Below are 23045 nucleotides of genomic sequence, written 5' to 3' on the forward strand. Positions count from 1 at the left end.
TACAATGGAATATTACTCAGCTATAAAAAAGAATGAAATAATGCCATTTGCAGCAACATGAATGGACCTAGAGATTATCATACTAAGTGACGTAAGTCAGAAAGAGAAAGACAAATACCATGTATCACTTACATGTGGAATCCAAAATACAACACAAATGAACTTATCTACGAAACAGAAAAAGACTCATAGAGAGAAGAGATGTTGCCAAGGGGGTGGGGTGGGGGAGGGAAGTATTGGGAGTTTGGGATTAGCAGATGCCAACTATTATATACAGTATGGATAAACAACAAGGTCCTACTGTATAGCACAGGGAACTATATTCACTATCCTGTGATAAACCATAATGGAAAAGAATATATACATGTATAACTGAGTCACTTTGCTGTACAGCAAAAATTAACACAACACTGTAAATCAACTATACTTCAATAAAATTAAAAAAAAACCTATATGGAGAGCCACAAAAGCCAAAAAAAAAAAAAAATCAATTCACCATAGATGTTTGGGTTTATTTCTGGACTCTCAATTCTATTTTATTGATTTATATGTCCATTCTTTTTTAAAATAAATTTATTTATTTATTTATTTATTTTTAGCTGTGTTGGGTCTTCGTTTCTGTGCGAGGGCTTTCTCCAGTTGTGGCAAGCGGGGGCCATTCTTCATCGCGGTGCGTGGGCCTCTCACTGTCGCGGCCTCTCTTGTTGCAGAGCACAGGCTCCAGACGCGCAGGCTCAGTAATTGTGGCTCACAGGCCTAGTTGCTCCGCGGCATGTGGGATCTTCCCAGACCCGGGCTCGAACCCGGGTCCCTTGCATTGGCAGGCAGATTCTCAACCACTGCGCCACCAGGGAAGCCCTATATGTCCATTCTTATGCCATTACCACATATTTTGATTACTGTATCTTAAAGGAAGTTTTGAAATTGGGAAGTGCAAGTCTTCCTGCCTTTTTTTCTTTTTCAGTGTTGTTTTGGCTATTTGGGGCTCCCTGCAGTTCTAAATGAATTGAGGATCAGTTTTTCCAATTCTGTATCAAAGGTTATTAGAATTTTGATAGGCTTTGCATTGAATCTGTAGAGTGCTTTGAGGAATACTGCCATCTTAATATATTAAGGCTTCCAATCCATGAAATCTTTCTATTTATTTAGGTCTTCTTTAATTTATTTCAGTAATATTTTGTAGTTTTCAGTGTACAAGTCTTTCACCTCCTTGGTTAAATTTACTCCTAGGAATTTCATTCTTTTGGATGCTATTGTAAATGTTTCATTTATTTCCTTTTCAGATTGTTCCTTGTTGGTGTACAGAAATACAACTGATTTTTTTGTGCTGATTCTGTATTCTCAAAGTTTGCTTAACTTGTTTAATAGTTCTAGATTTTTGTGTGTGTGTGTATTCTATGGGATTGTCTATATATAGAATCATGTCATCTTCAAAAAGAGATAGTTTTACTTCTTTCTTTCTAATTGGATGCCCTCTATTTCTTTTTCTTGTGTAAATGCTCTGGCTAGAACTTCTAGTACAATGTTGCATGGTAATGGTGAAAGTGGGCATCTTTTTTTAATCAATATCAATGCTTTTATTTTTTTCACTGTTTCTGTTGAGAAATCAGATTCTTTTTTTTTTTTTTAGTATACAATGAGTGTATCCACCATTATAGTAACATACAGAATAGTTTCACTGCCCTACACATTCTTTGTGCTCTACCTGTTCATCCCTCCCTCTCCCGTAAATCCTGGCAACCACTGACCTTTTAACTTTCTCCATAGTTTTGCCTTTTCCAGAATGTCATATAGTGAGAGTCACATAGCACGTAGCCTTTTCAAATTGGCTTCTTTCACTTCGAAATATGCATTTAAGATTCCTCCATGTCTTTTCATGGCTTGATAGCGCATTTACTTTCAGTGCTGAATAATATTCTGTTATCTGGATGGACCACAATTCATTTATTCATTTACTCACTGAAGGATATCTCGGTTGATACCAAGTTTTGGCATTTATGAGTAAAGCTTCTTTCTAAAACATCTGTGTGTTGGTTTTTGTGTGGACGTAAGTTTTCAAATACTTCAGATATTTAAAGAAATTCACTTCTGTGTGTGTGTGTGTGTGTGTGTGTGTGTGTGTAATATTTTATCTTAGTCATGGGTTGTCAGCCATTTTACAAAAAGCCAACCCCCCCCCCCCAAACAAACCCCATTTTTTGTGGTTTGCTGTACTTCTTGAATCCTTAACTTGTGAGGGAAATTTTCATCTACTGCTTCTTCCCTATTCTCTCTCAACATTTCTTTTCTGGACTCAATTTAAATGTGGTTTAGGCCTTCTTACTTTGTCCCAAATGTTTGTTACATTTTCTACCCCTTCCTCTTTCCAACCGTTATCCTGCTTATTTTCTACTGACTATTTGCCACATTACTAACATTTTCTTTGTTATTAAAGAGTATTGAGCAGAGTTCCCTGTGCTATACAGTAGGTCCTTGTTGGCTATCTATTTTAAACATAGCAGTGTGTACGTGTCAATCCCATACTCCCATTCTATCCCTCCCCGCCATCCTTCCTCCCTGCTAACCGTAAATTTGTTCTCTAAGTCAGGGGTCCCCAACCCCCAGCATGTTAGGAACCGGGCTGCACAGCAGGAGGTGAGAGGCAGGCGAGTGAGTGAAGCTTCATCTGCCACTCCGCATTGCTTGCATTACCGCCTGAACCATCCCCCGCCCCCCCTCCCCCCACCGTCTGGGGAAAAATTGTCTTCCTCAAAACTGGTCCCTGGTGCCAGAAAGATTGGGGACCGCTGCTCTAAGTCTGTGAATATGTTTCTCTTTTGTTCATTTCATCTTTTTGTTAGATTCTTCATACAAGTGATATATGATATTTGTCTTTCTCTGACTTACTTCACTTAGTATGATAATCTCCAGGTTCATCTATGTTGCTGCAAATGGCATTATTTTATTCTTTTTAATGGCTGAGTAATATTCCATTGTATATATGTACCACATCTTATTCATTCATCTGTTGATGGACATTTAGGTTGCTTCCATGTCTTGACTATTGTAAACAGTGCTGCAATGAACACTGGGGTGCATATATCCTTTTGAACCATGTTTTTCTCTGGATATATGCCCAGGAGTGGGATTGCTGGATCTTATGGTGGCTCTATTTTTAGTTTCTTAAGGAACCTCCATACTATTCTGCACAATGGCTGTACGAATTTACATTCCCACCAACAGTATAGGAGGGCTGCCTTTTCTCCACACCCTCTCCAGCATTTATTGTTTATAGACTTTTTGATGATGGCCATTCTGACTGGTGTGAGGTGATATCTCATTGTAGCTTTGATTTGCATTTCTCTAATAATTAGTGATGTTGAGCATCTTTTCATGTACCTCTTGGCCGTCTGTATGTTTTCTTTGGAGAAATGTCTTCTGCCCAGAAAATGGGCATCCTTGTCTTGTTCCTGATCTTAGGGGGAAAGCTTTCAGTTTTTCACCATTGAGTATGATGTTAGTGGTGGGTTTTTCATAAATGCTATTTCTTATGTCAGTTTTTAAAAAAATTTTATTTTATTTTTTTTGGCTGCATTGGGTCTCCATTGCTGTGCACGGGCTTTCTCTAGTTGCTGTGAGCAGGGGCTACTCTTCATTGTGGTATGTGGGCTTCTCATTGTGGTGGCTTCTCTTGTTGTGGAGCATGGGCTCTAGGTGTTCAGGCTTCAGTAGTTGTGGCACGCAGGCTCAGTAGTTGCGGCGCATGGGCTTAGTTGCTCCATGGCATGTGGGATCTTCCCGGACCAAGGCTCGAACCTGTGTCTCCTGCATTGGCAGGCAGATTCTTAACTACTGTACCACCAGGGAAGTCCCTTTATGTCAGTTTTAGTGCACTCTATTTTTTCTAGGAAAGTGTCTAATTCAACTAAAATTTCAAATTTACTGGCATAAAGTTGTTTATAATACCCTTTGCTATCTTTTTAATGCTTGTAGGATTTGTAGTAATGTCCCCTTTTTAATTTCTGATATTAGTAAATTTATGTTTTCTCTTCTCTTCTTCTGGATCTCTTTCTAGAGATTCATCAATTTTGTTAATCTTTCCAAAGAATCAGCTTTTTTGATTTTAATAATTTTATTATACATTTGTTTTCTCGTTCATTGATTTCTGTGCTTAGTTTTTTTAGGAAGATTTTCTTCCTTCTACTTTCTTTTTGGTTTAATTGGGTTTTTTTTTTTTTTTTTTTAGTTCCATGAAAGGAAAATTTGTATCATTGGTTTTCAGTCTTTCTCGTCTAATATATGATTTTTAAAACTATAAATTTCTCTTAATTAGGTCAAATTTATTAAACATGTAATTCAAATCATCCTTACTGTTTTTTTTTTTTTTTTTGGTCTTCCTGTTTTGCTGAGAGAAGTGTACACTACATTTTCATGTAAAGGAATAAAATTAACTCCATTACAGTTCATTAAAATGAGGCTGGATTTGTAAATTTACTTTGCTTATTTGACTTTTACTTGGATCTGCATATTTTCCCAAAGCATCATTACTTCCAGCCACAGCAGGGGTCAATTTGTGTTTACTTTTTTTTCAATCCATGGCTCAAAAATTCATCCCTTCTAGAAAGTCCTACTTAAATTAATTTCATCCCTTTGATTACTCTGTTACTCTAAGTTCAACTAATTACCTAATATTTTAGATTGCACTATTTTATTTTGCATTTGCCATGCATTTAAGAGAAATATCTTTTTGCTATTCCTTCCAGGAAACATACTAGTAATATAGATTGTGACTTATTTGATGAAAGGAGGTAAGAATGGGGAATATTTCCTTTTTCTTAAGTAGCTTGTTATCCATTATTAAAAGAAAAGTAAAGTAGGTACTGTCTTTGTTTAAAAATTCCAGGCTCAAAAAAAGTTTTAATATTGTAAATCAACTATACTTCAATAGAAAAGTTTTAGAATATCCTCAATATGCAAATCTGTCCTTTGAGTGTGATTATGAAATTCTGAAATGGTTATTTTGAAATGAAGCCTGATAAATATAATTTATTTTTATTTTTTAAGTGGTTAAGAGCAAGTGCTTGGGTCAGACACAACTAGGTTTGAGTCTCAGCTCTAACCAACTTTTATCTGTGTGACTATAGGAAAATTATTTAACTTCTGTAAAATAAAGATAATAAAGTTACCTAGTTTAACTGCAGTACACAGCACAGGGTCTGGCACATAGTAAGTACTTAATAACATGCTCAGTTAGACCTCCCACATTGCTCTTTGATTCTACTTATTCATGCTGAGTATGCTAAGCTTCCAGGCAGTAGTCATTTCAAACCCTTGCCACGCTCTTCAAGCTTTATCCTACCACCTCCTTCCCCATCATTTTCAACTACTTTTCAGAGAAAGAGGTTTTCAGATATGCAGCTCCCTTGCTCCCAGCCCCACATACCTACATATGTACTGTTCTTCCCAGTTACCTTCATCTCTGTCTTAAGAAGGTATTCTCCTGTTTAAAACCAATATTGCTGTAACTTTTAGGTATGCCTCTCCTCACTTCCACGATTCATTCTTTCTCACAAATCCTCTACAACTAGCTCATTCTCCTTAATATTATATTTATAAATATCCCTAAATCTCTATCTTAAAAAAACCCCAAACAACAAAATACTTCCTTAGGGATTTCCTGGGTGGTGCAGTGGTTAAGAATCCACCTGCCAATGCAGGGGGACACGGGTCGATCCCTGGTCTGGGAAGATCCCACATCCCACGGAGCAACTGAGCCCGTGTGCCACAACTCCTGAGCCTGTGCTCTAGAGCCCGTGTGCCGCAACTACTGAGCCCACGTGCCACAACTACTGAAGCCCGCGTGCACTAGGGCCTGCATGCCACAACTACTGAGCCCGTGCTGCAACTACTGAAGCCCATGTGCCTAGAGGCCATGCTGTGCAACAAGAGAAGCCACTGCAATGAGCAGCCCCCACACCACAATGAAGAGTAGCCCCCACTCGCTGCAACTAGAGAAAGCCCGCGCGCAGCAAGGAAGACCCAGTGCAGCCAAAAACAAAACAAAACAAAACTTCTTTAATTTACAGGAAACTGCACTCCCCACCCCTAATCTTTTCTTAGCCAATATTCTTCAAAGAGGAGGTTATATTCCTTGTATCCATTTTCACCTGCTCCTCAGGCTTTGTCCCATTATAACCCACCTTTCATCACCTGTGTACGTATTCTACTGAACCTTTTCTAACTAAGATTATGAATGCAAAGCTAATTGTCAAGTGTAATGGGAACTCTTCAGTTCTTCTCACTGGACCTCCCTGAGAACGGCTGACACAACTGACTCAATCCATTGAAGCCCTACTTGTGGGGCACCTCTCTTATGATTTTCCTCCTGTTTCCTGCTATCCCTTCCTAATCTCTCTTATGGGCTACTCTTAAATGTCAATGTTTATCTAGGATTCTGTCCTGGACCCATTTTATTTCACTATATACATTATCTTTATGGGACACTCCTGGCTTCAGCTTCCACCTATTATTATATCATCTCCTTTTTCCAGACCAGACTTCTCATAAGCTTTAGACCTATATATCAAATTGTGTACTAAACAGCTTAACTGTTACATAGGGAACTCAGTCCTCCCATGTCTGAAACAGAATCTATCATCTTTCCACCCCAAACTTACCCATCCACTTTCTTTCTCTGTTAAGGGACTGCTATCCACCCAGCTGCCTAAATCAGAAGTCCAGGAAAGATTCTAAGCTCATCCTTTCCTTGTCTTTTATGTCCAGTCACCAAATTCTATTCATTTTCACCTCTCAAATATTTCTCACAACCATCCATAGCACCCTTTCTATCTTTTCTGTCATTATCTTGACCTTATAATTTCTAGTAGGTAACTCAAAAATTTCCCTCTATTTTTAATTTTTAATTACATATGTTTCAAAGTTATATATAGTTTTACAGGTTAGTAACAACAACAACAACAACAATAAAAATCAGCAATCCTGCTCTCTTCCCCAGAGATAACCATTTTTTTCCCTTTAGCTCACTATTTTGATATTTACTTCCAAGTTTCTAAATATGTTTCTTGTGTTGCTACTTCTTGATTTTTCAGTTTTATGCATATCTATTAACTTCCTATTAGGGACACCATTCTTTCATTTACCTTAACCACATTTATTGAGTGCCGATATTGTGCCAGGCACTGTTCTGGGTGTTTGGGATACAGCACACAGAACAGACAAATATTTATCTGGGGACAGAGATGAATAACAAACATAAATTAGAATATTATATGGTTCGTTATAAAATAGCAAAGACATCCTTCTTTTGTGCCCCAGTAGTGATCTATCCATAGCCCTATCACAGGCAGAAAATTCTATACTACAATGTTGTGTAAGATTGTGGTTGGTGCTGGGTGTCTCATTTAGACTTAAGTTGTGTTCCTCCTATGGTTCTGATGAGTTTGATTGTGACTGGAGGGCTCTTTCTACTTGAGAACATAATAGCTCCCTGGGAAGGTGTTGGAGAACTTAAGTTATATCTAAAAATGGGCTTGGGTAATATTAGAGGAGTTGAATCCATGAATCTCCAGATTAACTGTAAATGACTTGTGAAATCCAAACTTAACACCTGAAGGGTTAAAAGCAACAAACTGAGATCATCAGAAAGGGAAAACGTCTTACATTGTGATTAAAATTTCAAAATGGTACCAATTACTTGTAAATGAAATTTAGAAATGTTTGAATGTGACTCGTTTCTCTGATTAAACAAGGTAATTTTATTTTAGTGTAGAAGATTCCCACTTATTTGCTTTGTTAGCTTAATAATAAAAAAGATACAAAAATGATAAAATGTACTACAATGATAATGCATGAAAACAACTGCTATAGTTTTTTTCTTTATTTCTTTACTTATTTGCTTGATTATTAAAAGGAAAACAATGAGATAAAATGGTGTTTCACAACTTACTTCTCAAAAAATTTACCCAGAATCACAATTGGTATACTAGTGTTTTTCTTAAAACAAAAAAGTTAAAGGCTTAATTAATTCTTTGACAAAGTAATAAAAAATATACTATAAGGTACATATTTTAGATTATTTTATATGCTAACCCTTCCTTTTAAAAAAATATTTTATTATATTTTTGTCTTCTTTTTAAAAATAATTTGGTTTCAGATATTAAATTCACAAATTTCTGAGTTAAACCACTATTTGGAGAGGAATTACCAAAAAATTTGGTAGGTCTGAAAAAAAGAAACAGATTTTAATGCTATGAGGTCCTGTTTGTGCCATGGCTAATTCCCTAATTTAAAAAAAATGCTGAATATTTACATAACATTTATCAAACTATTATTATTTTTTAAAATCAAACTATTATTAAAAAATGTTAGCAAAAGGAAATTTCTGGAAATAAACAGATTTTTAAAATGTTTTTCCTGAATGCTATAATTATATTAGCTAAGTATTTAATTTATCTCTCTGAACAAGACCTAAAAATCATAAGCAGACAGCATATAAGGGGCAATTACAGTTTTGAGAACTTCAGAAAAGATTCATCTATTAAAAAAAAAAAAAGATTCACTTTCTATGAAGAATGTAAATTCACTTGTCAGAAAATCAGAAACTACACACTAAATTCATTTGAATTTGACCATCAGTCAAAAAGTGAGTGTCCCCAAAACACTAGTGGCAACAAAAAATTATTGCTGAAAGATATTTGATGATGGTATTTATCTTAACATAATCATATACTGTGCAAACACTAAAAACTGTTAGATGTATAGCTGTTTAATAAAATTCAATTCTCTTTTATTCCATAAAGCTCTTTGAATACGGTGTAAAAATTTTTACAGTCTCAGCTTTGGCTTTGAAAATTAGGCCCTATTTGGAAATAAAAACAAAAATAAACAAATGGGACCTAATCAAACTCAAAAGCTTTTGCACGGCAAAGGAAGCCATAAACAAAATGAAAAGACAACCCATAGAATGGGAGAAAATATTTGCAAATGATGCAACTGACAAAGGATTAATCTCCAAAATTTACAAATAGCTTATGCAGCTCAATATCAAAAAAACAAACAACCCAATCAAAAAATGGGCAGAAGACCTAAACAGACGTTTCTCCAAAGAAGACATACATGTGGCCAAGAGGCACATGAAAAAATGCTCAACGTTGCAAATTATTAGAGAAATGCAAATCAAAACTACAATGAGACCTCACACCAGTCAGAATGGCCATCATCAAAAAGGCTACAAACAATAAATGCTGGAGAGGGTGTAGAGAAAACGCAACCCTCCTACACTGTTGGTGGGAATGTAAATTGATGCAGCCATTATGGAGAACAGTATGGAGGTTCCTTAAGAAACTAAAAATAGAGCTACCATATGATCCAGCAATCCCACTCCTGGGCATATATCCAGAGAAAAATATGGTTCGAGAGGATACATGCACCCCAATGTTCATTGCAGCACTGTTTACAATAGTCAAGACATGGAAGCAACCTAAATGTCCATCAACAGATGAATGAGTAAATAAGATGTGGTATGTATATACAATGGAATATTACTCAGCCATTAAAAAGAATAAAATAATGTCATTTGCAGCAACATGGATGGACCTGGAGATTATCATCTAAATAAGTCAGACAGAGAAAGACAAATATCATATGATATCGCTTATATGCAGAATCTAAAAAAAAAATGATACAAACTTATTTACAAAACAGAAACAGACTCACAGACTTAGAGAACAAACTTATGGTTACTGGGGGGAAGGATGGGGGAGAGGGACAGACTGGGAGTTTGGGATTGACATGTACACACTGCTATATTTAAAACAGATAAACAAGAAGGACCTACTGTATAGCAGCAGTCCCCAACCTATTTGGCACCAGGGACTGGTTTTGTGGAAGACAGTTTTCCACGGACTGGGGTGGGGAGGGAGATGGTTTTGGGATGATTCAAGCACATTGATTTATTATGGTTTCTGTGCAGTCAAACCTCTCTGCTAATGAAAATCTGTATTTGCAGCCGCCCCCCAGCACTCACATCACCGCCTCAGCTCCACCTCAGATCATCAGGCACTAGATTTTCATAAGGAGCACGCAACCTAGATCCCTCGCATGCACAGTTCACAGTAGGGTTTGTGCTCCTATGAGAAACTGCTCATCTGACAGGAGGTGGAGCTCAGGCGGTAATGCGAGTGATGGGGAGTGGCTGTAAATACAGATGAAGCTTCACTGGCTCACCCGCTGCTCACCTCCTGCGGTGTGGCCCGGTTCCTAACAGGCCACGGACCAATACTGGGGGTTGGGGACCCCTGCTGTATAGCACCGGGAACTCTGCTCAATAAACCTAAATGGGAAAAGAGTTTGAAAAAGGATACATGTATATGTATAATTGAATCACTTTGCTGTATACCTGAAACTAACATAACATTGTTAATTAACTCTACTCCAATATAAAATAAAAATTTTTAAAAAGTATTAAAATGAAAAAAAAGAAGAAAATTAGGCCCTATTTAAAAACTTAGAAAGAGAAAAATGCTTGCTTAAACAATTATGAGTCAGTCAACCATGAAAGTTTACTGGCCAAATCCATTACTCCTTCTAGTGGGTATTTTATCCTTTATCACTTGTCTGTACATGTGCTACAGAGCTTGTCGAATAGTGTTTTATGCAGATAATCAATCACCTGTACACCTGACCAATTCAACAACAAATGGGAGCTTCAGATATTCTTGAGAAACCACAAAAATCTGTTTAAAGCCTTGTATCTTGTTTGGACATTGTTTTCTGATCCCTAATGACTTTAGCTAACACCCTCCTGAAAAGCAATCTTGAAATTTCTGTGAAAGTAGATTAAATCTTGGGGACAATAACATAAGTGTCTCTGGGCTAGGTGCTAATATGTTAGAAAAACAAATGTGGACAATTTTCTCCTCTAGTGTAAAATACCTCCTCAGCAGATAAGACTGAAGACTGAATAAAGGTGTTTTACTGATTAGTAACTCACAGAAGGTTAAAATGTTAAGCCACCTTAATTTTAGAAAATTTGCTAATTATCATATGTATAAAACATTTTAACCTAAGGGCAGAAAGTTGATTTATTATTGATTGCTTAACATATATTGAAGCAACACAGAATGAAAATTGATTACCTAATCAAGTAGCAACAGAAGAGTAAACTAAGGATGAAGACAAATATAGCAGTGCCAAAAACCACAATATATATGTTGAGTGGCAGATTCTGGAATCCAATATTAGGCATCCTGAAGTTGTAATGTGGGAAATCCGAGCTCATGGATGAACTGTGGGGAAAGAAAAGAATGGGAAAAAATTAGGTTATAAAGGCTAAAAACCAAGATAGCATTATCTTTGTACATAGGCAAATTTTTCCTTAAGGCTTGAAACAAATATGATCGACATAGGGTTAATATCCTTGCCATTAATTCATTAATCATGCCACAAATATTTATTGAGTACTTATTATGTACCTGGAACTACTACAGAAGTTTGAGATCCTACCTAAAAAGCTTTACAAAAAGGTATTCACAGAGAGGTACTGGCATGATTTCACTGAAATAATGCCAATAATCAATAAACATCAATATATGAAAATGTTCAACGTCAAAGAAGTAAAAAGGAAAAAAATGTTAAGATTTTAAAAACTCTTTAACCTTTAAAGTAATAATATTTATAATGGTAAAATATTGGAAATAACTTAGATGTCTCACAAGGAGATAACGATTAAATAATTACAGTCATATGTTACAATATTATTTGGTCATGAAAACCTGTTTTCAATAAATTTTAAATTTTAATAAAGATATATAGGAAAATTAAGCAGGATATAAATTGTATATAAAATTGATCCCGATTTTGTAAAGGGTTGAAAAAAAGGTGGATTATCTATGTAAATATATGTGTACATATAGGGGTGTGTGTGTGTGTGTGTGTATATGTGTGTGTAGCAGAAAAAAGCCTGAAAGCCAACATATCAAAATGTTAATAATGACTTGTGGTTTACTAGCCATTTTGATTTTCTTCTTCTTCTTCTTCTTCTTTTTTTTTTTTTTTAAAAACACTTTATTAAATCAGACTCGGGCGAATTCCCTGGTGGTCCAGTGGTTAAGACTCTGTGCTTCCATTGCCGGGGGCAGGGGTTCAATCCCTAGTCAGGGAACTGAGATCTTGCAAGCTGCGTGGTGCGGCCAAAAAAAAAAAAAAAAATCAGGCCTTGTTCTAAGCATTTTACCGGCTTTATTTTATTTAATTCTTACATAAAATTTCTATAGGTACCATAACATCTCCCCCATCTTATAGATAAGGAAACCAAAACTTAAGAGTTTTGGTCACATAGCCATGACTGACCAAGTATGTATGGGAGTCAAGGCCTCTCCAACTCCAAAGCCAGTGCCCTCAGCCCATATGCTCTAGTCTTTATAATAAAAAAACAGCAAATATTGTTTAAACACTAAAAAGGGGACTATTTTTGTCGATTAGATTGCTACTACCTACTGATCACTACACAGTTAAAATTCCATGAATGGAGGTTGCCCCCTTCTTTAGGTGATGAGCTATAGTGATAAAGTGGCTCATCATACCTTCATGCTTGAACTTTCCTTGTCGTTTTGATTCATTACAAAATAAAGAGCAACTGCCAGTCTTGATTATCAAGACCACATAATGGTAACTGGATTACAACTATGACTACTGCCAAAATCAAAACAAAACTAAACAAAACTCCTCCAAACAAAATGCTTCTACTTTTATTTATACAAGGTACATTACAAATGTGTTTGCAGATCTTTCATGTCCTTGTTGGAAGAGTATATTTGTATTATAGACAACATTGAGATACTGACTGGTTGTATCTGAAGCCTCAGTGTTATTATTACTTTAATTTCCAACTTCTAATAACTTATACCAGGAACTGTAAAGACCTACTTCATCCCATGGAAACTCCTAAGAAATTCCAAACATAAATAATGGATAATATTTAGTTTTGGAACATTCAACCATTTTCTGCAAGTGCTTTTATTCAAATATATAATTTCCTTTTTCTTACACTCAGATCTTCTTGGAAGAGAAGGAAGGAGTTAAGCAGTACTTTACTAAATATATCTAGCACATATATTGTACAGCTATAAGAAAATTACAGCTGCCAAAACTTAACTCTTCCATATTGCTGACAGGGCTTCACTTAATGACTCTTCCTACAGTCAAGACTTAGATGACTATCCTTCAGTCCTTTAGAAATACCCCTCACCGGACAAATTTGTCTTGGTAAAGTAACTCTCACCTTAGGAAATAAGAGATTAAATGTACATCCTGGGAGGGCTAATAGAGAAGAAATAGGCAAACAGAAACTTTTATGGTGGAAAAAGGGACTGGTTTGCAGTCAGCAACTTTCTGTGTTGTTCCCAGGATGTCACTAGCTAGATGTCAATACTTGGTCCATCTGTCCCATTATCAATGGGACAATGCTTATCCTATCAACTTCAAGGGATTCCTGGAAGGATAAAATGAGATGATAGATACTGAAGTGTCTGAAAACTCTAAGAGTTAGGGCAAAATACTAAGGCTATAATGTGTGTGTGTGTGTGTGTGTGTGCATTTTGGCGAGGGGTCGGGGAGAGGGATGACATTAAAAAAAGTAGTAGATAACATAAAAGATGCCCTAGCAAAGATCAAGTCTCTCTAGAGGATTCTACAAAACCAAATGCTCCTTCCTCAGGGAGCTCCTCTGCACACACTGCCAAGCTTTGTGTCAAGTGACCTGCCAACCTGGCCACCAGAGGCAGGAAACCTATCTTGGCCAAAGGCAACTATCAATATAGGCCAGCTGGGAGTGAGCCAGTGGTGTGAGAATGCTACGCTGTAGGGGTCCTTGTACTGGGTGGCACCACCAACAAACTCTGGGGGAATTCTGAACAGAGACACAGGCATGGAGTATTAGAGGTAGCACTGTCATCAGAAGGAAGAGACATCTGCCTCAGTGTTCCTGGGGTCTGGCTGCTGACAACTTTCCTGTGAGTCCACCCTTCTTGTTAGGGCCTTACAACCAATTACCAGAAGAATGGGAGTTGGCAGGGGATATGCTGATGCAGAACACATTTTAGGAATTTCCCCCCTGTCTTTTGGTAAATGGAATTGCTTAGCTACAACTGATATGTTGTCCCAACAGTCTAAGTAGATGGTGTATTATTCCAAGATATTAATCCTGGTCTAGTGATATATTAATTTTATAATATTTTCATTATAATATCTTTTCAGCATGAGTATGAATAATCTTTTAAAGTGAGACAATCTTTAAAAAGAAAGCTACTATTCAACATCATCATAATAAGAATTCTTTGCTATTTAGGTATTGCAAATGTAAAAGTTATTTAGTAATTGCTCTTTGTGGGAATGAAGAGAAGAAATAGAACATACAGTGCACTAGTGGTTGGATCTTACTTGGCATTTCTGACTTCATTCACGTGAAAACCATTTTCCTCTTTATGTAATTCCATAGGTCCTGAAATCTCTAATCTCAGCCTAAATTTCAAACTAATCAGTTTATTTTTTTATTTTTTTAACATCTTTATTGGAGTATAATTGCTTTACAATGGTGTGTTAGTTTCTGCTTTATAACAAAGTGAATCAGTTATACATATACATATGTTCCCATATCTCTTCCCTCTTGCGTCTCCCTCCCTCCCACCCTCCCTATCCCTTCCCTCTAGGTGGTCACAAAGCACCGAGCTGATCTCCCTGTGCTATGCGGCTGCTTCCTACTAGCTATCTACTTTACATTTGCTACTGTATATATGTCCATGCCACTCTCTCACCCTGTCACATCTTACCCCTCCCCGTCCTCATATCCTCAAGTCCATTCTCTAGTAGGTCTGTGTCTTTATTCCCGTCTTGCCACTAGGTTCTTCATGACCTTTTTTTTTTCCCCTTAGATTCCATATATATGTGTTAGCATACTGTATTTGTTTTTCTCTTTCTGACTTACTTCGCTCTGTATGACAGACTCTAACTCCATCCACCTCACTACAAATACCTCCATTTCGTTTCTTTTTATGGCTGAGTAATATTCCATTGTATATAGGTGCCACATCTTCTTTATCCATTCATCCGATGATGGACACTTAGGTTGCTTCCATGTCCTGGCTATTGTAAATAGAGCTGCAATGAACATTTTGGTACATGACTCTTTTTGAATTACGGTTTTCTCAGGGTATATGCCCAGTAGTGGGATTGCTGGGTCGTATGGTAGTTCTATTTTTAGTTTTTTAAGGAACCTCCATACTGTTCTCCATAGTGGCTGTATCAATTTACATTCCCACCAACAGTGTGAGAGTGTTCCCTTTTCTCCACACCCTCTCCAGCATTTATTGATTCTAGATTTTTTGATGATGGCCATTCTGACCGGTGTGAGATGATATCTCATTGTAGTTTTGATTTGCATCTCTCTAATGATTAATGATGTTGAGCATTCTTTCATGTGTCTGTTGGCAATCTGTATATCTTCTTTGGAGAAATGTCTACTTAGGTCTTCTGCCCATTTTTGGATTGGGTTGTTTGTTTTTTTGTTATTGAGCTGCATGAGCTGCTTGTAAATCTTGGAGATTAATCCTTTGTCAGTTGCTTCATTTGTAAATATTTTCTCCCATTCTGAGGGTTGTCTTTTGGTCTTGTTTATGGTTTCCTTTGCTGTGCAAAAGCTTTTAAGTTTCATTAGGTCCCATTTGTTTATTTGTGTTTTTATTTCCATTTCTCTAGGAGTTGAGTCAAAAAGGATCTTGCTGTGATGTATGTCATAGGGTGTTCTGCCTATGTTTTCCTCTAAGAGTTTGATAGTGTCTGGCCTTACATTTAGGTCTTTAATCCGTTTTGAGTTTATGTTTGTGTATGGTGTTAGGGAGTGTTCTAATTTCATACTTTTACATGTACCTGCCCAGTTTTCCCAGCACCACTTATTGAAGAGGCTGTCTTTTCTCCACTGTATATGCTTGCCTCCTTTATCAAAGATAAGGTGACCATATGTGCATGGGTTTATCTCTGGGCTTTCTATCCTGTTCCATTGATCTATTTTTCTGTTTTTGTGCCAGTACCAAACTGTCTTGATTACTGTAGCTTTGTAATATAGACTGAAGTCAGGGAGCCTGATTCCTCCAGCTCCATTTTTCGTTCTCAAGATTGCTTTGGCTATTCGGGGTCTTTCGTGTTTCCATACAAATTGTGAAATTTTTTGTTCTAGTTCTGTGAAAAATGCCAGTGGTCGTTTGATAGGGATTGCATTGAATCTGTAGATTGCTTTGGGTAGTAGAGTCATTTTCACAATGTTGATTCTTCCAATCCAAGAACACGGTATATCTCTCCATCTATTTGTATCATCTTTAATTTCTTTCATCAGTGTCTTATAATTTTCTGCATACAGGTCTTTTGTCTCCTTAGGTAGGTTTATTCCTAGATATTTTCTTTTTGTTGCAATGGTAAACAGGAGTGATTTCTTAATTTCACTTTCAGATTTTTCATCATTAGTGTATAGGAATGCAAGAGATTTCTGTGCATTAATTTTGTATCCTGCTACTTTACCAAATTCATTGATTAGCTCTAGTAGTTTTCTGGTGGCATCTTTAGGATTCTCTATGTATAGTATCATGTCATCTGCAAACAGTGACAGCTTTACTTCTTCTTTTCCGATTTGGATTCCTTTTATTTCTTTTTCTTCTCTGATTGCTGTGGTTAACACTTCCAAAACTATGTTGAATAATAGTGGTGAGAGTGGGCAACCTTGTCTTGTTCCTGATCTTAGTGGAAATGGTTTCAGTTTTTCACCATTGAGGACAATGTTGGCTGTGGGTTTGTCATATATGGCCTTTATTATGTTGAGGAAAGTTCCCTCTATGCCTACTTTCTGCAGGGCTTTTATCATAAATGGGTGTTGATTTTGTCAAAAGCTTTCTCTGCATCTATTGAGATGATCATATGGTTTATCTCCTTCAATTTGTTAATATGATGTATCACGTTGATTGATTTGCGTATATTGAAGAATCCTTGCATTCCTGGAATAAACCCCACTTGATCCTTTTAATGTGCTGTTGGATTCTGTTTGCTAGTATTTTGTTGAGGATTTTTGCATCTATGTTCATCAGTGATATTGGCCTGTAGTTTTCTTTCTTTGTGACATCTTTGTCTGGTTTTGGTATCAGGGTGATGGTGGCCTCGTAGAATGAGTTTGGGAGTGTTCCTCCCTTTGCAATATTTTGGAAGAGTTTGAGAAGGATAGGTGTTAGCTCTTCTCTAAATGTTTGATAGAATTCGCCTGTGAAGCCATCTGGTCCTGGGCTTTTGTTTGTTGGAAGATTTTTAATCATAATCAGTTTATTTTTTAAAAAAAGAAAGAAAAAGACAAATATCTGAGTTTTTTTTTTTTTTTAATCAGCAATGGGATTTTTCACCAAGATACAAAAGGGATAGAGATTTGGCCCTACAGAGGACCAGAGCTTCACACAATACACCACAGTTAGATGGGCTGCAGCAGTGTTTCTTTTTTTTTTAAAATAAATTTATTTATTTTAATTTATTTGTTTATTTTTTTGGCTGCATTGGGCCTTCGTTGCTGCGTGCGGGCTTTCTCTAGTTCTGGCGAGCAAGGGCTACTCTTCGTTGTGGTGCGTGGGCTTCTCCTTGCAGTGGCTTCTCTTGTTGCACAGCATAGGCTTTAGGCACGCGGGCTTCAGTAGTTGTGGCATGCAGGCTCAGTAGTTGTGGCTCACGGGCTCTAGAATGCAGGCTCAGTAGTTGTGGCACACAGGCTTAGTTGCTCTGTGGCATGTGGGATCTTCCCAGACCAGGGATCGAACCTGTGTCCCCTGCATTGGCAGGTGGATCCTTAACCATGCAGCAGTGTTTCTTGAAGTGTGTTTGGTGGCCTCATTCTTCTTAGACCAGTTCCTGCTCCCTGGACAATACATCAGCATCTTCACAGTAGTTAGTATTCTACTTTTGCTTCAAAAATGCTCAGAAAAAGAGACACCAGTAATTAGACTGCTGTGTTTTATAATTTGTGGTTCACAAACCATTAAAAACCATATATTTCTTATAAATACAAGACATCCAAGAAAAACTTTCTAAGAAAAAATTATCTTAGACTTTGTTAATCTTTTTTAAAAAACTGAGACATAAATTTACATTAAAAATGCACCCATGTGTATAGGTCAAAGAGTTTGGACAAATGAATATACCCTTGTTACCACCATCCTAATCAAGATACAGAACATTTCTTTATCCCCAGAGAATTCCCTGTACCCGTCTGCAGTTAATCACCACTCCTAACCACAGATCTGATTTCCATCATTACAGATTTATCTTCCTTATTCTAGAATTTCATATTCAAATGGAATCACACAGTATGTACTCTTTTGTGTTTAGCTTTTAGTCTCTCAGTAGGTGAGAGACTCTTAACAAACAGCTATATAAATTCACGTTATATTCCTAGCTTGTCCTAGTTATTCTATTATCTACAACTGGTGTCTCCTAAAGATCATTAACTTCATCTTTGAATATATCAATTTTATGGTTAATTTTTGGATACTTCTTTCTACACAAAATTCCTGGTTATCCTATTTAGGTGTTGTTATTGTTTTCATGGAAGAACATTTCACCATGTCCTGGGTGTTCCTTTCCATTTTTAAGTCTTTCTTCAGTGGAACACTTTCTACCTATTATATTTTTAAAGCCTTCAGCAGAGGAAACGTGTAGCTTGATTCACTCACCATATTTTGCCCCAGTCAAAATCTAAGGGAACGCAGGAACTCCAAGGTGCTCAAGGCTGGAGTGGTGGGACTCCCCTGGTGGCTCAGTGGTTAAGAATCCGTCTGCCAATGCAGGGGACACAGGTTCGAGCCCTGGTCCGGGAAGATCCCACATGCTGCAGAGCAACTAAGCCCATGCACCACAACTACTGAAGCCTGCACACCTAGAGCCCATGCTCTGCCACAAGAGAAGCCACCGCAATGAGAAGCCTGTGCACCGCAACGAAGAGCAGCCCCCACTTGCTACAAAACTAGAGAAAGCCTGCGTGCAGCAACGAAGACTCAACACAGCCAAAAATAAATAAACAAATTTGTATATATATAAAACAAAGACTGGAGTGGTGAAGCCCCTTTTATGGTGAGGCATCTGCTGATATGTGCCAGTCTTCTTGGGGCAAGGAAACACAAGTCCAAGCTCGCAGCCTAGCCCAGGTGGGTTCCTACATTAAGCCAGGAGGGAAGATAAAGCAAGTGGATACACACAGCCTCTTTCATTCACACCATTGTTCTTTTTTTATTTTCACCTTTTACTTTCATATAATCATGGAAAAAACCCTCTGTGTCTATTGTCCTATACATCTGTTCATAGGAAACATGTATAACTAACATACACATAACATGATCAATACCTGGAACCTGTTTAAACATTCTCATTCATTTATCCGACTTTTTATTTCATTCCCTATTAAAATTTTTTTCTTTTCCTCAAGTATATTTTGTGAATTCTCAACTTATCCCCCATTTTTGTATTTTTAGCATTATTTCCCTCTTTCTTAGAGCTTTATGCTTTATTTTGTTACTTCATCCAACTTCTCTGGAATACTTTTCAGATCTCTTAAAACGTGACTTCTGCTCTTACATTATCTACGTGATGCTGCCTGCAAATGCTCACAGCATGTACATTACTGTCTCTTTTTTCATCTGCAGTCCTCTATGTTCCTCTTTTAAGTTGATGTATTTACTCTAGGAGGGAGGCAGTCCATACAGAACACACCAAGAAGAGGCCTGACAGGGCAAATTCATCTCCCTTCCTGGTTAGCATCATCTACTGGAAGAGGTTGTTGGCCACATTACATCACACACACCACTGTGCACTTCAGTCTAATTCAACAATGCACTGGGTGCCAGGTCTGTAGTAAAGAAAGAAACAAGAAAAATGTGTTCAGAGAAGGGGAGAAGTCTCACATGACATGCTCACTTCAGAATTCTGCCTAGGTTTGGAATTTTCCCAGAAAAAAGGAGAAAATTCTTTTTTTCCCTTTTCCACTTCTATCTTCTGTATAAGTATATATATATATAAATATATACATATATATACTTTTTCATATTCTTTTCCATTATGGTTTATTATAGGATATTAAATATAGTTCCCTGTGTTATACAGTAGGACCTTCTTGTTTATCTATTTTATACATAGTAGTTTTTATCTGCTTGTTCCAAACTCCTAATTTATCCCTCCCTCACCCCCTTTCTCCTTGGGTAACCATACGTTTGTTTTCTGCGCCTGTGAGTCTGTTGTTTTGTAAATAAATTCATTTGTATCATATTTTAGATTCCACATATAAGTAACATCATATGGGATTTGTCTTTCTCTTTCTGGCTTACTTCACTTAGTATGATAATCTCTAGGTCCATCCACATTGCTGAAAATGGCATTATTTCACTCCTTTTTCATGGCTGAGTAGTATTCCACTGTATATATGTACCACATCTTCTTTATCCATTCCTCTGTCGATGGACATTTAGGTTGGTTCCATGTCTTGGCTATTGTAAATAGTGCTGCAATGAACACTGGGGTGCATGTATCTTTTTGAATTAGAGTTTTCTCCAGACATATGCTCAGGAGTGGGATTGCTGGATCATACAGTAGTTCTATTTTTAGTTTTTTGAGGACCCTCCATACTGTTTCTCATAGTGCCTGCACCAATTTACATTCTAGCCAACAGTGTAGGAGGGTCCTCTTTTCTCCACAACCTCTCCAGCGTTTGTTATTTGTAGACTTTTTATTTTTTAAAAAATATTTATTTATTTATTTATTTTTGGCTGCATCGGGTCTTAGTTGCAGCACATGGGCTCTTTTGTTGTGGCACGTGGGCTCTTCACTGCGGCGCATGAGCTTCCCTCTAGTTGGGCCGTGCGGGCTCTACAGCGCGTGGGCTCTGTAGTTGTGGCATGCGGGCTTAGTTGCCCTGCGGCATGTGAGATCTTAGCTCCCCAACCAGGGATCAAACCCACGTCCCTTGCATTGGAAGGTAGATTCTTAACCACTGGACCACCAGGGAAGTCTCTGTAGACTTTTTAATGATGGCTAGTCTGACCGCTGAGAGGAGATACCTCACTGTACTTTTGATTTGTATTTCTCTAATAATTAGTGATGCTGAACATTTTTTCATGTGCTTGTGGGCCATCTGTATGTCTTCTTTGGAGAAATGTCTGTTTAGGTCTTCTGCCCATTTTTTGATTGGGTTGTTTGTGTTTCTGATATTGAGTTGCATGAACTGTTTGTATATTTTGGAACTTAAGCCCTTGTTGGTTGCATAGTTTGTAAGTATTTTCTCCCATTCCGTTAGGTTGTCTTCATTTTGTTTATGGTTTTCTTTGCTGTGCAAAAGCTTGTAAGTTTGATTAGGTCCCATTTGTTTATTTTTGCTTTTATTTCTATTGTCCTGGGAGTCTGACCTAAGAAAACATGCAAGGCCTTTCTTCAAGGTTCACCTATAATAAAAATAGGCTGCTGTGGCCTGCCCTATGTTAGATCCAGGAACTTAACAACCGTTTCAAAATTATGTGTATATAGAGGGATGCACTCTGGGTTTCTAAAAGCAAACTTGGGAAACACACAGTTAGAACTGGGCACATTAATGGGAATTCCCTGGTGGTTTAGTGTTTAGGACTCAGCTCTTTCACTGCCGTGAGCCCAGGTTCAATCCCTGGTCGGGGAACTAAGATCCCACAAGCTGCACAGTGAGGCCAAAAAAAAAGAGAACTGGGCACATTAACAAATTTGGGAACTTTCTAATGTCCAACTTATTTTTAAAAGTTTTACCCTTAGTTCTATTAAAAAAGAAAAAAAGATTTATCAAATCAAAACCTTTCCTTATGAGAGACCTTCAAGATGGTGGAGGAGTAAGACGTGGAGATCACCTTCCTTTCCACAAATACATCAGAAATACATCTACATGTGGAACAACTCCTACAGAACACCTACTGAATGCTGGCAGAAGAGCTGACTTCCCAAAAGGCAAGAAACTCCCCACATACCTGGGTAGGGCAAAGGAAAAAAGAAAAAACAGAGACAAAAGAATAGGGACAGGACCTGCACCCCTGGGAGGGAGCTGTGAAGGAGGAAAAGTTTCCACACACTAGGAAGCTCCTTCACTGGCGGAGACGGGGTGGCGGGGGGGAGGCTTCGGAGCCATGGAGGAGAGCGCAGCAATAGCGGTGCAGAGGGCAAAGTGGAGAGATTCCCGCACAGAGGATTGGTGCCGACCAGCACTCACCAGCCTGAGAGGCTTGTCTGCTCACCTGCTGGGATGGGTGGGGGCTGGGAGCTGAGGCTCGGGCTTCGGAGGTCGGATCCCAGAGAGAGGACTGGAGTTGTCTGCAAGAACACAGCCTGAAGGGGGCTAGTGCACCACAGCTAGCCGGGAGGGAGTCCAGGAAAAAGTCTGGAACTGCCTAAGAGGCAAGAGACCATTCCTTCGGGGTGCACGAGGAGAGGGGATTCAGAGCACCGCCTAAACGAGCCCCAGAGACGGGCGCAAGCTGCGGCTATCAGAGCGGACACCAGAGACGGGCATGAAACACTAAGGCTGCTGCTGCAGCCACCAAGAAGCCTGTGTGCAAGCACAGGTCACTATCCACACCTCCCCTCCCGGGAGCTTGTGCAGCCCGCCACTGCCAGGGTTCCGTGATCCAGGGACAACTTCCCCAGGAGAACACACAGCACGGCTCAGGCTGTCGCAACGTCATGCCAGCCTCTGCCGCCGCAGGCTCACCCTGCATTCCATACCCCTCCCATCCCCTGGCCTGAGTGAGCCAGCGCCCCCTAATCAGCTTCTACTTTAACCCCGTCCTGTAGGCGACCTACACGCAGAGGCAGGGCCAAATCCAAAGCTGAACCCCAGGAGCTGTGCGAACAAAGAAGAGAAAGGGAAATCTCTCCCAGCAGCCTCAGGAGCAGCGGATTAAATTTCCACAATCAACTTGATGTACCCTGCATCTCTGGAATACCTGAATAGACAATGAATCATCCCA

General features: G+C 38.2%; 1 protein-coding gene across 7 annotated transcripts in view; it reads right to left on the reverse strand.

Moving 5' to 3' along the window:
* The window catches only part of RNF24 (ring finger protein 24), a 169114-nt gene that overhangs the window by 35990 nt on the left and 110079 nt on the right, over nt 1-23045 (reverse strand). For 5 of the 7 annotated variants that reach the window (XM_082431926.1, XM_082431925.1, XM_082431929.1 and 2 more), the window contains one exon: nt 11136-11285. In XM_082431926.1, coding sequence (XP_082288052.1) covers nt 11136-11285 — 150 coding nt within the window. Of the gene's footprint in view, nt 1-11135; nt 11286-12004; nt 12176-23045 lie in introns of all 7 variants that reach the window. The other 2 variants (XM_082431928.1, XM_082431930.1) reach the window with 2 other exon arrangements.

Source organism: Balaenoptera physalus, assembly GCF_965194825.1.
Source record: "Balaenoptera physalus genome assembly, chromosome: 16".
Lineage (NCBI taxonomy): Eukaryota > Metazoa > Chordata > Mammalia > Artiodactyla > Balaenopteridae > Balaenoptera > Balaenoptera physalus.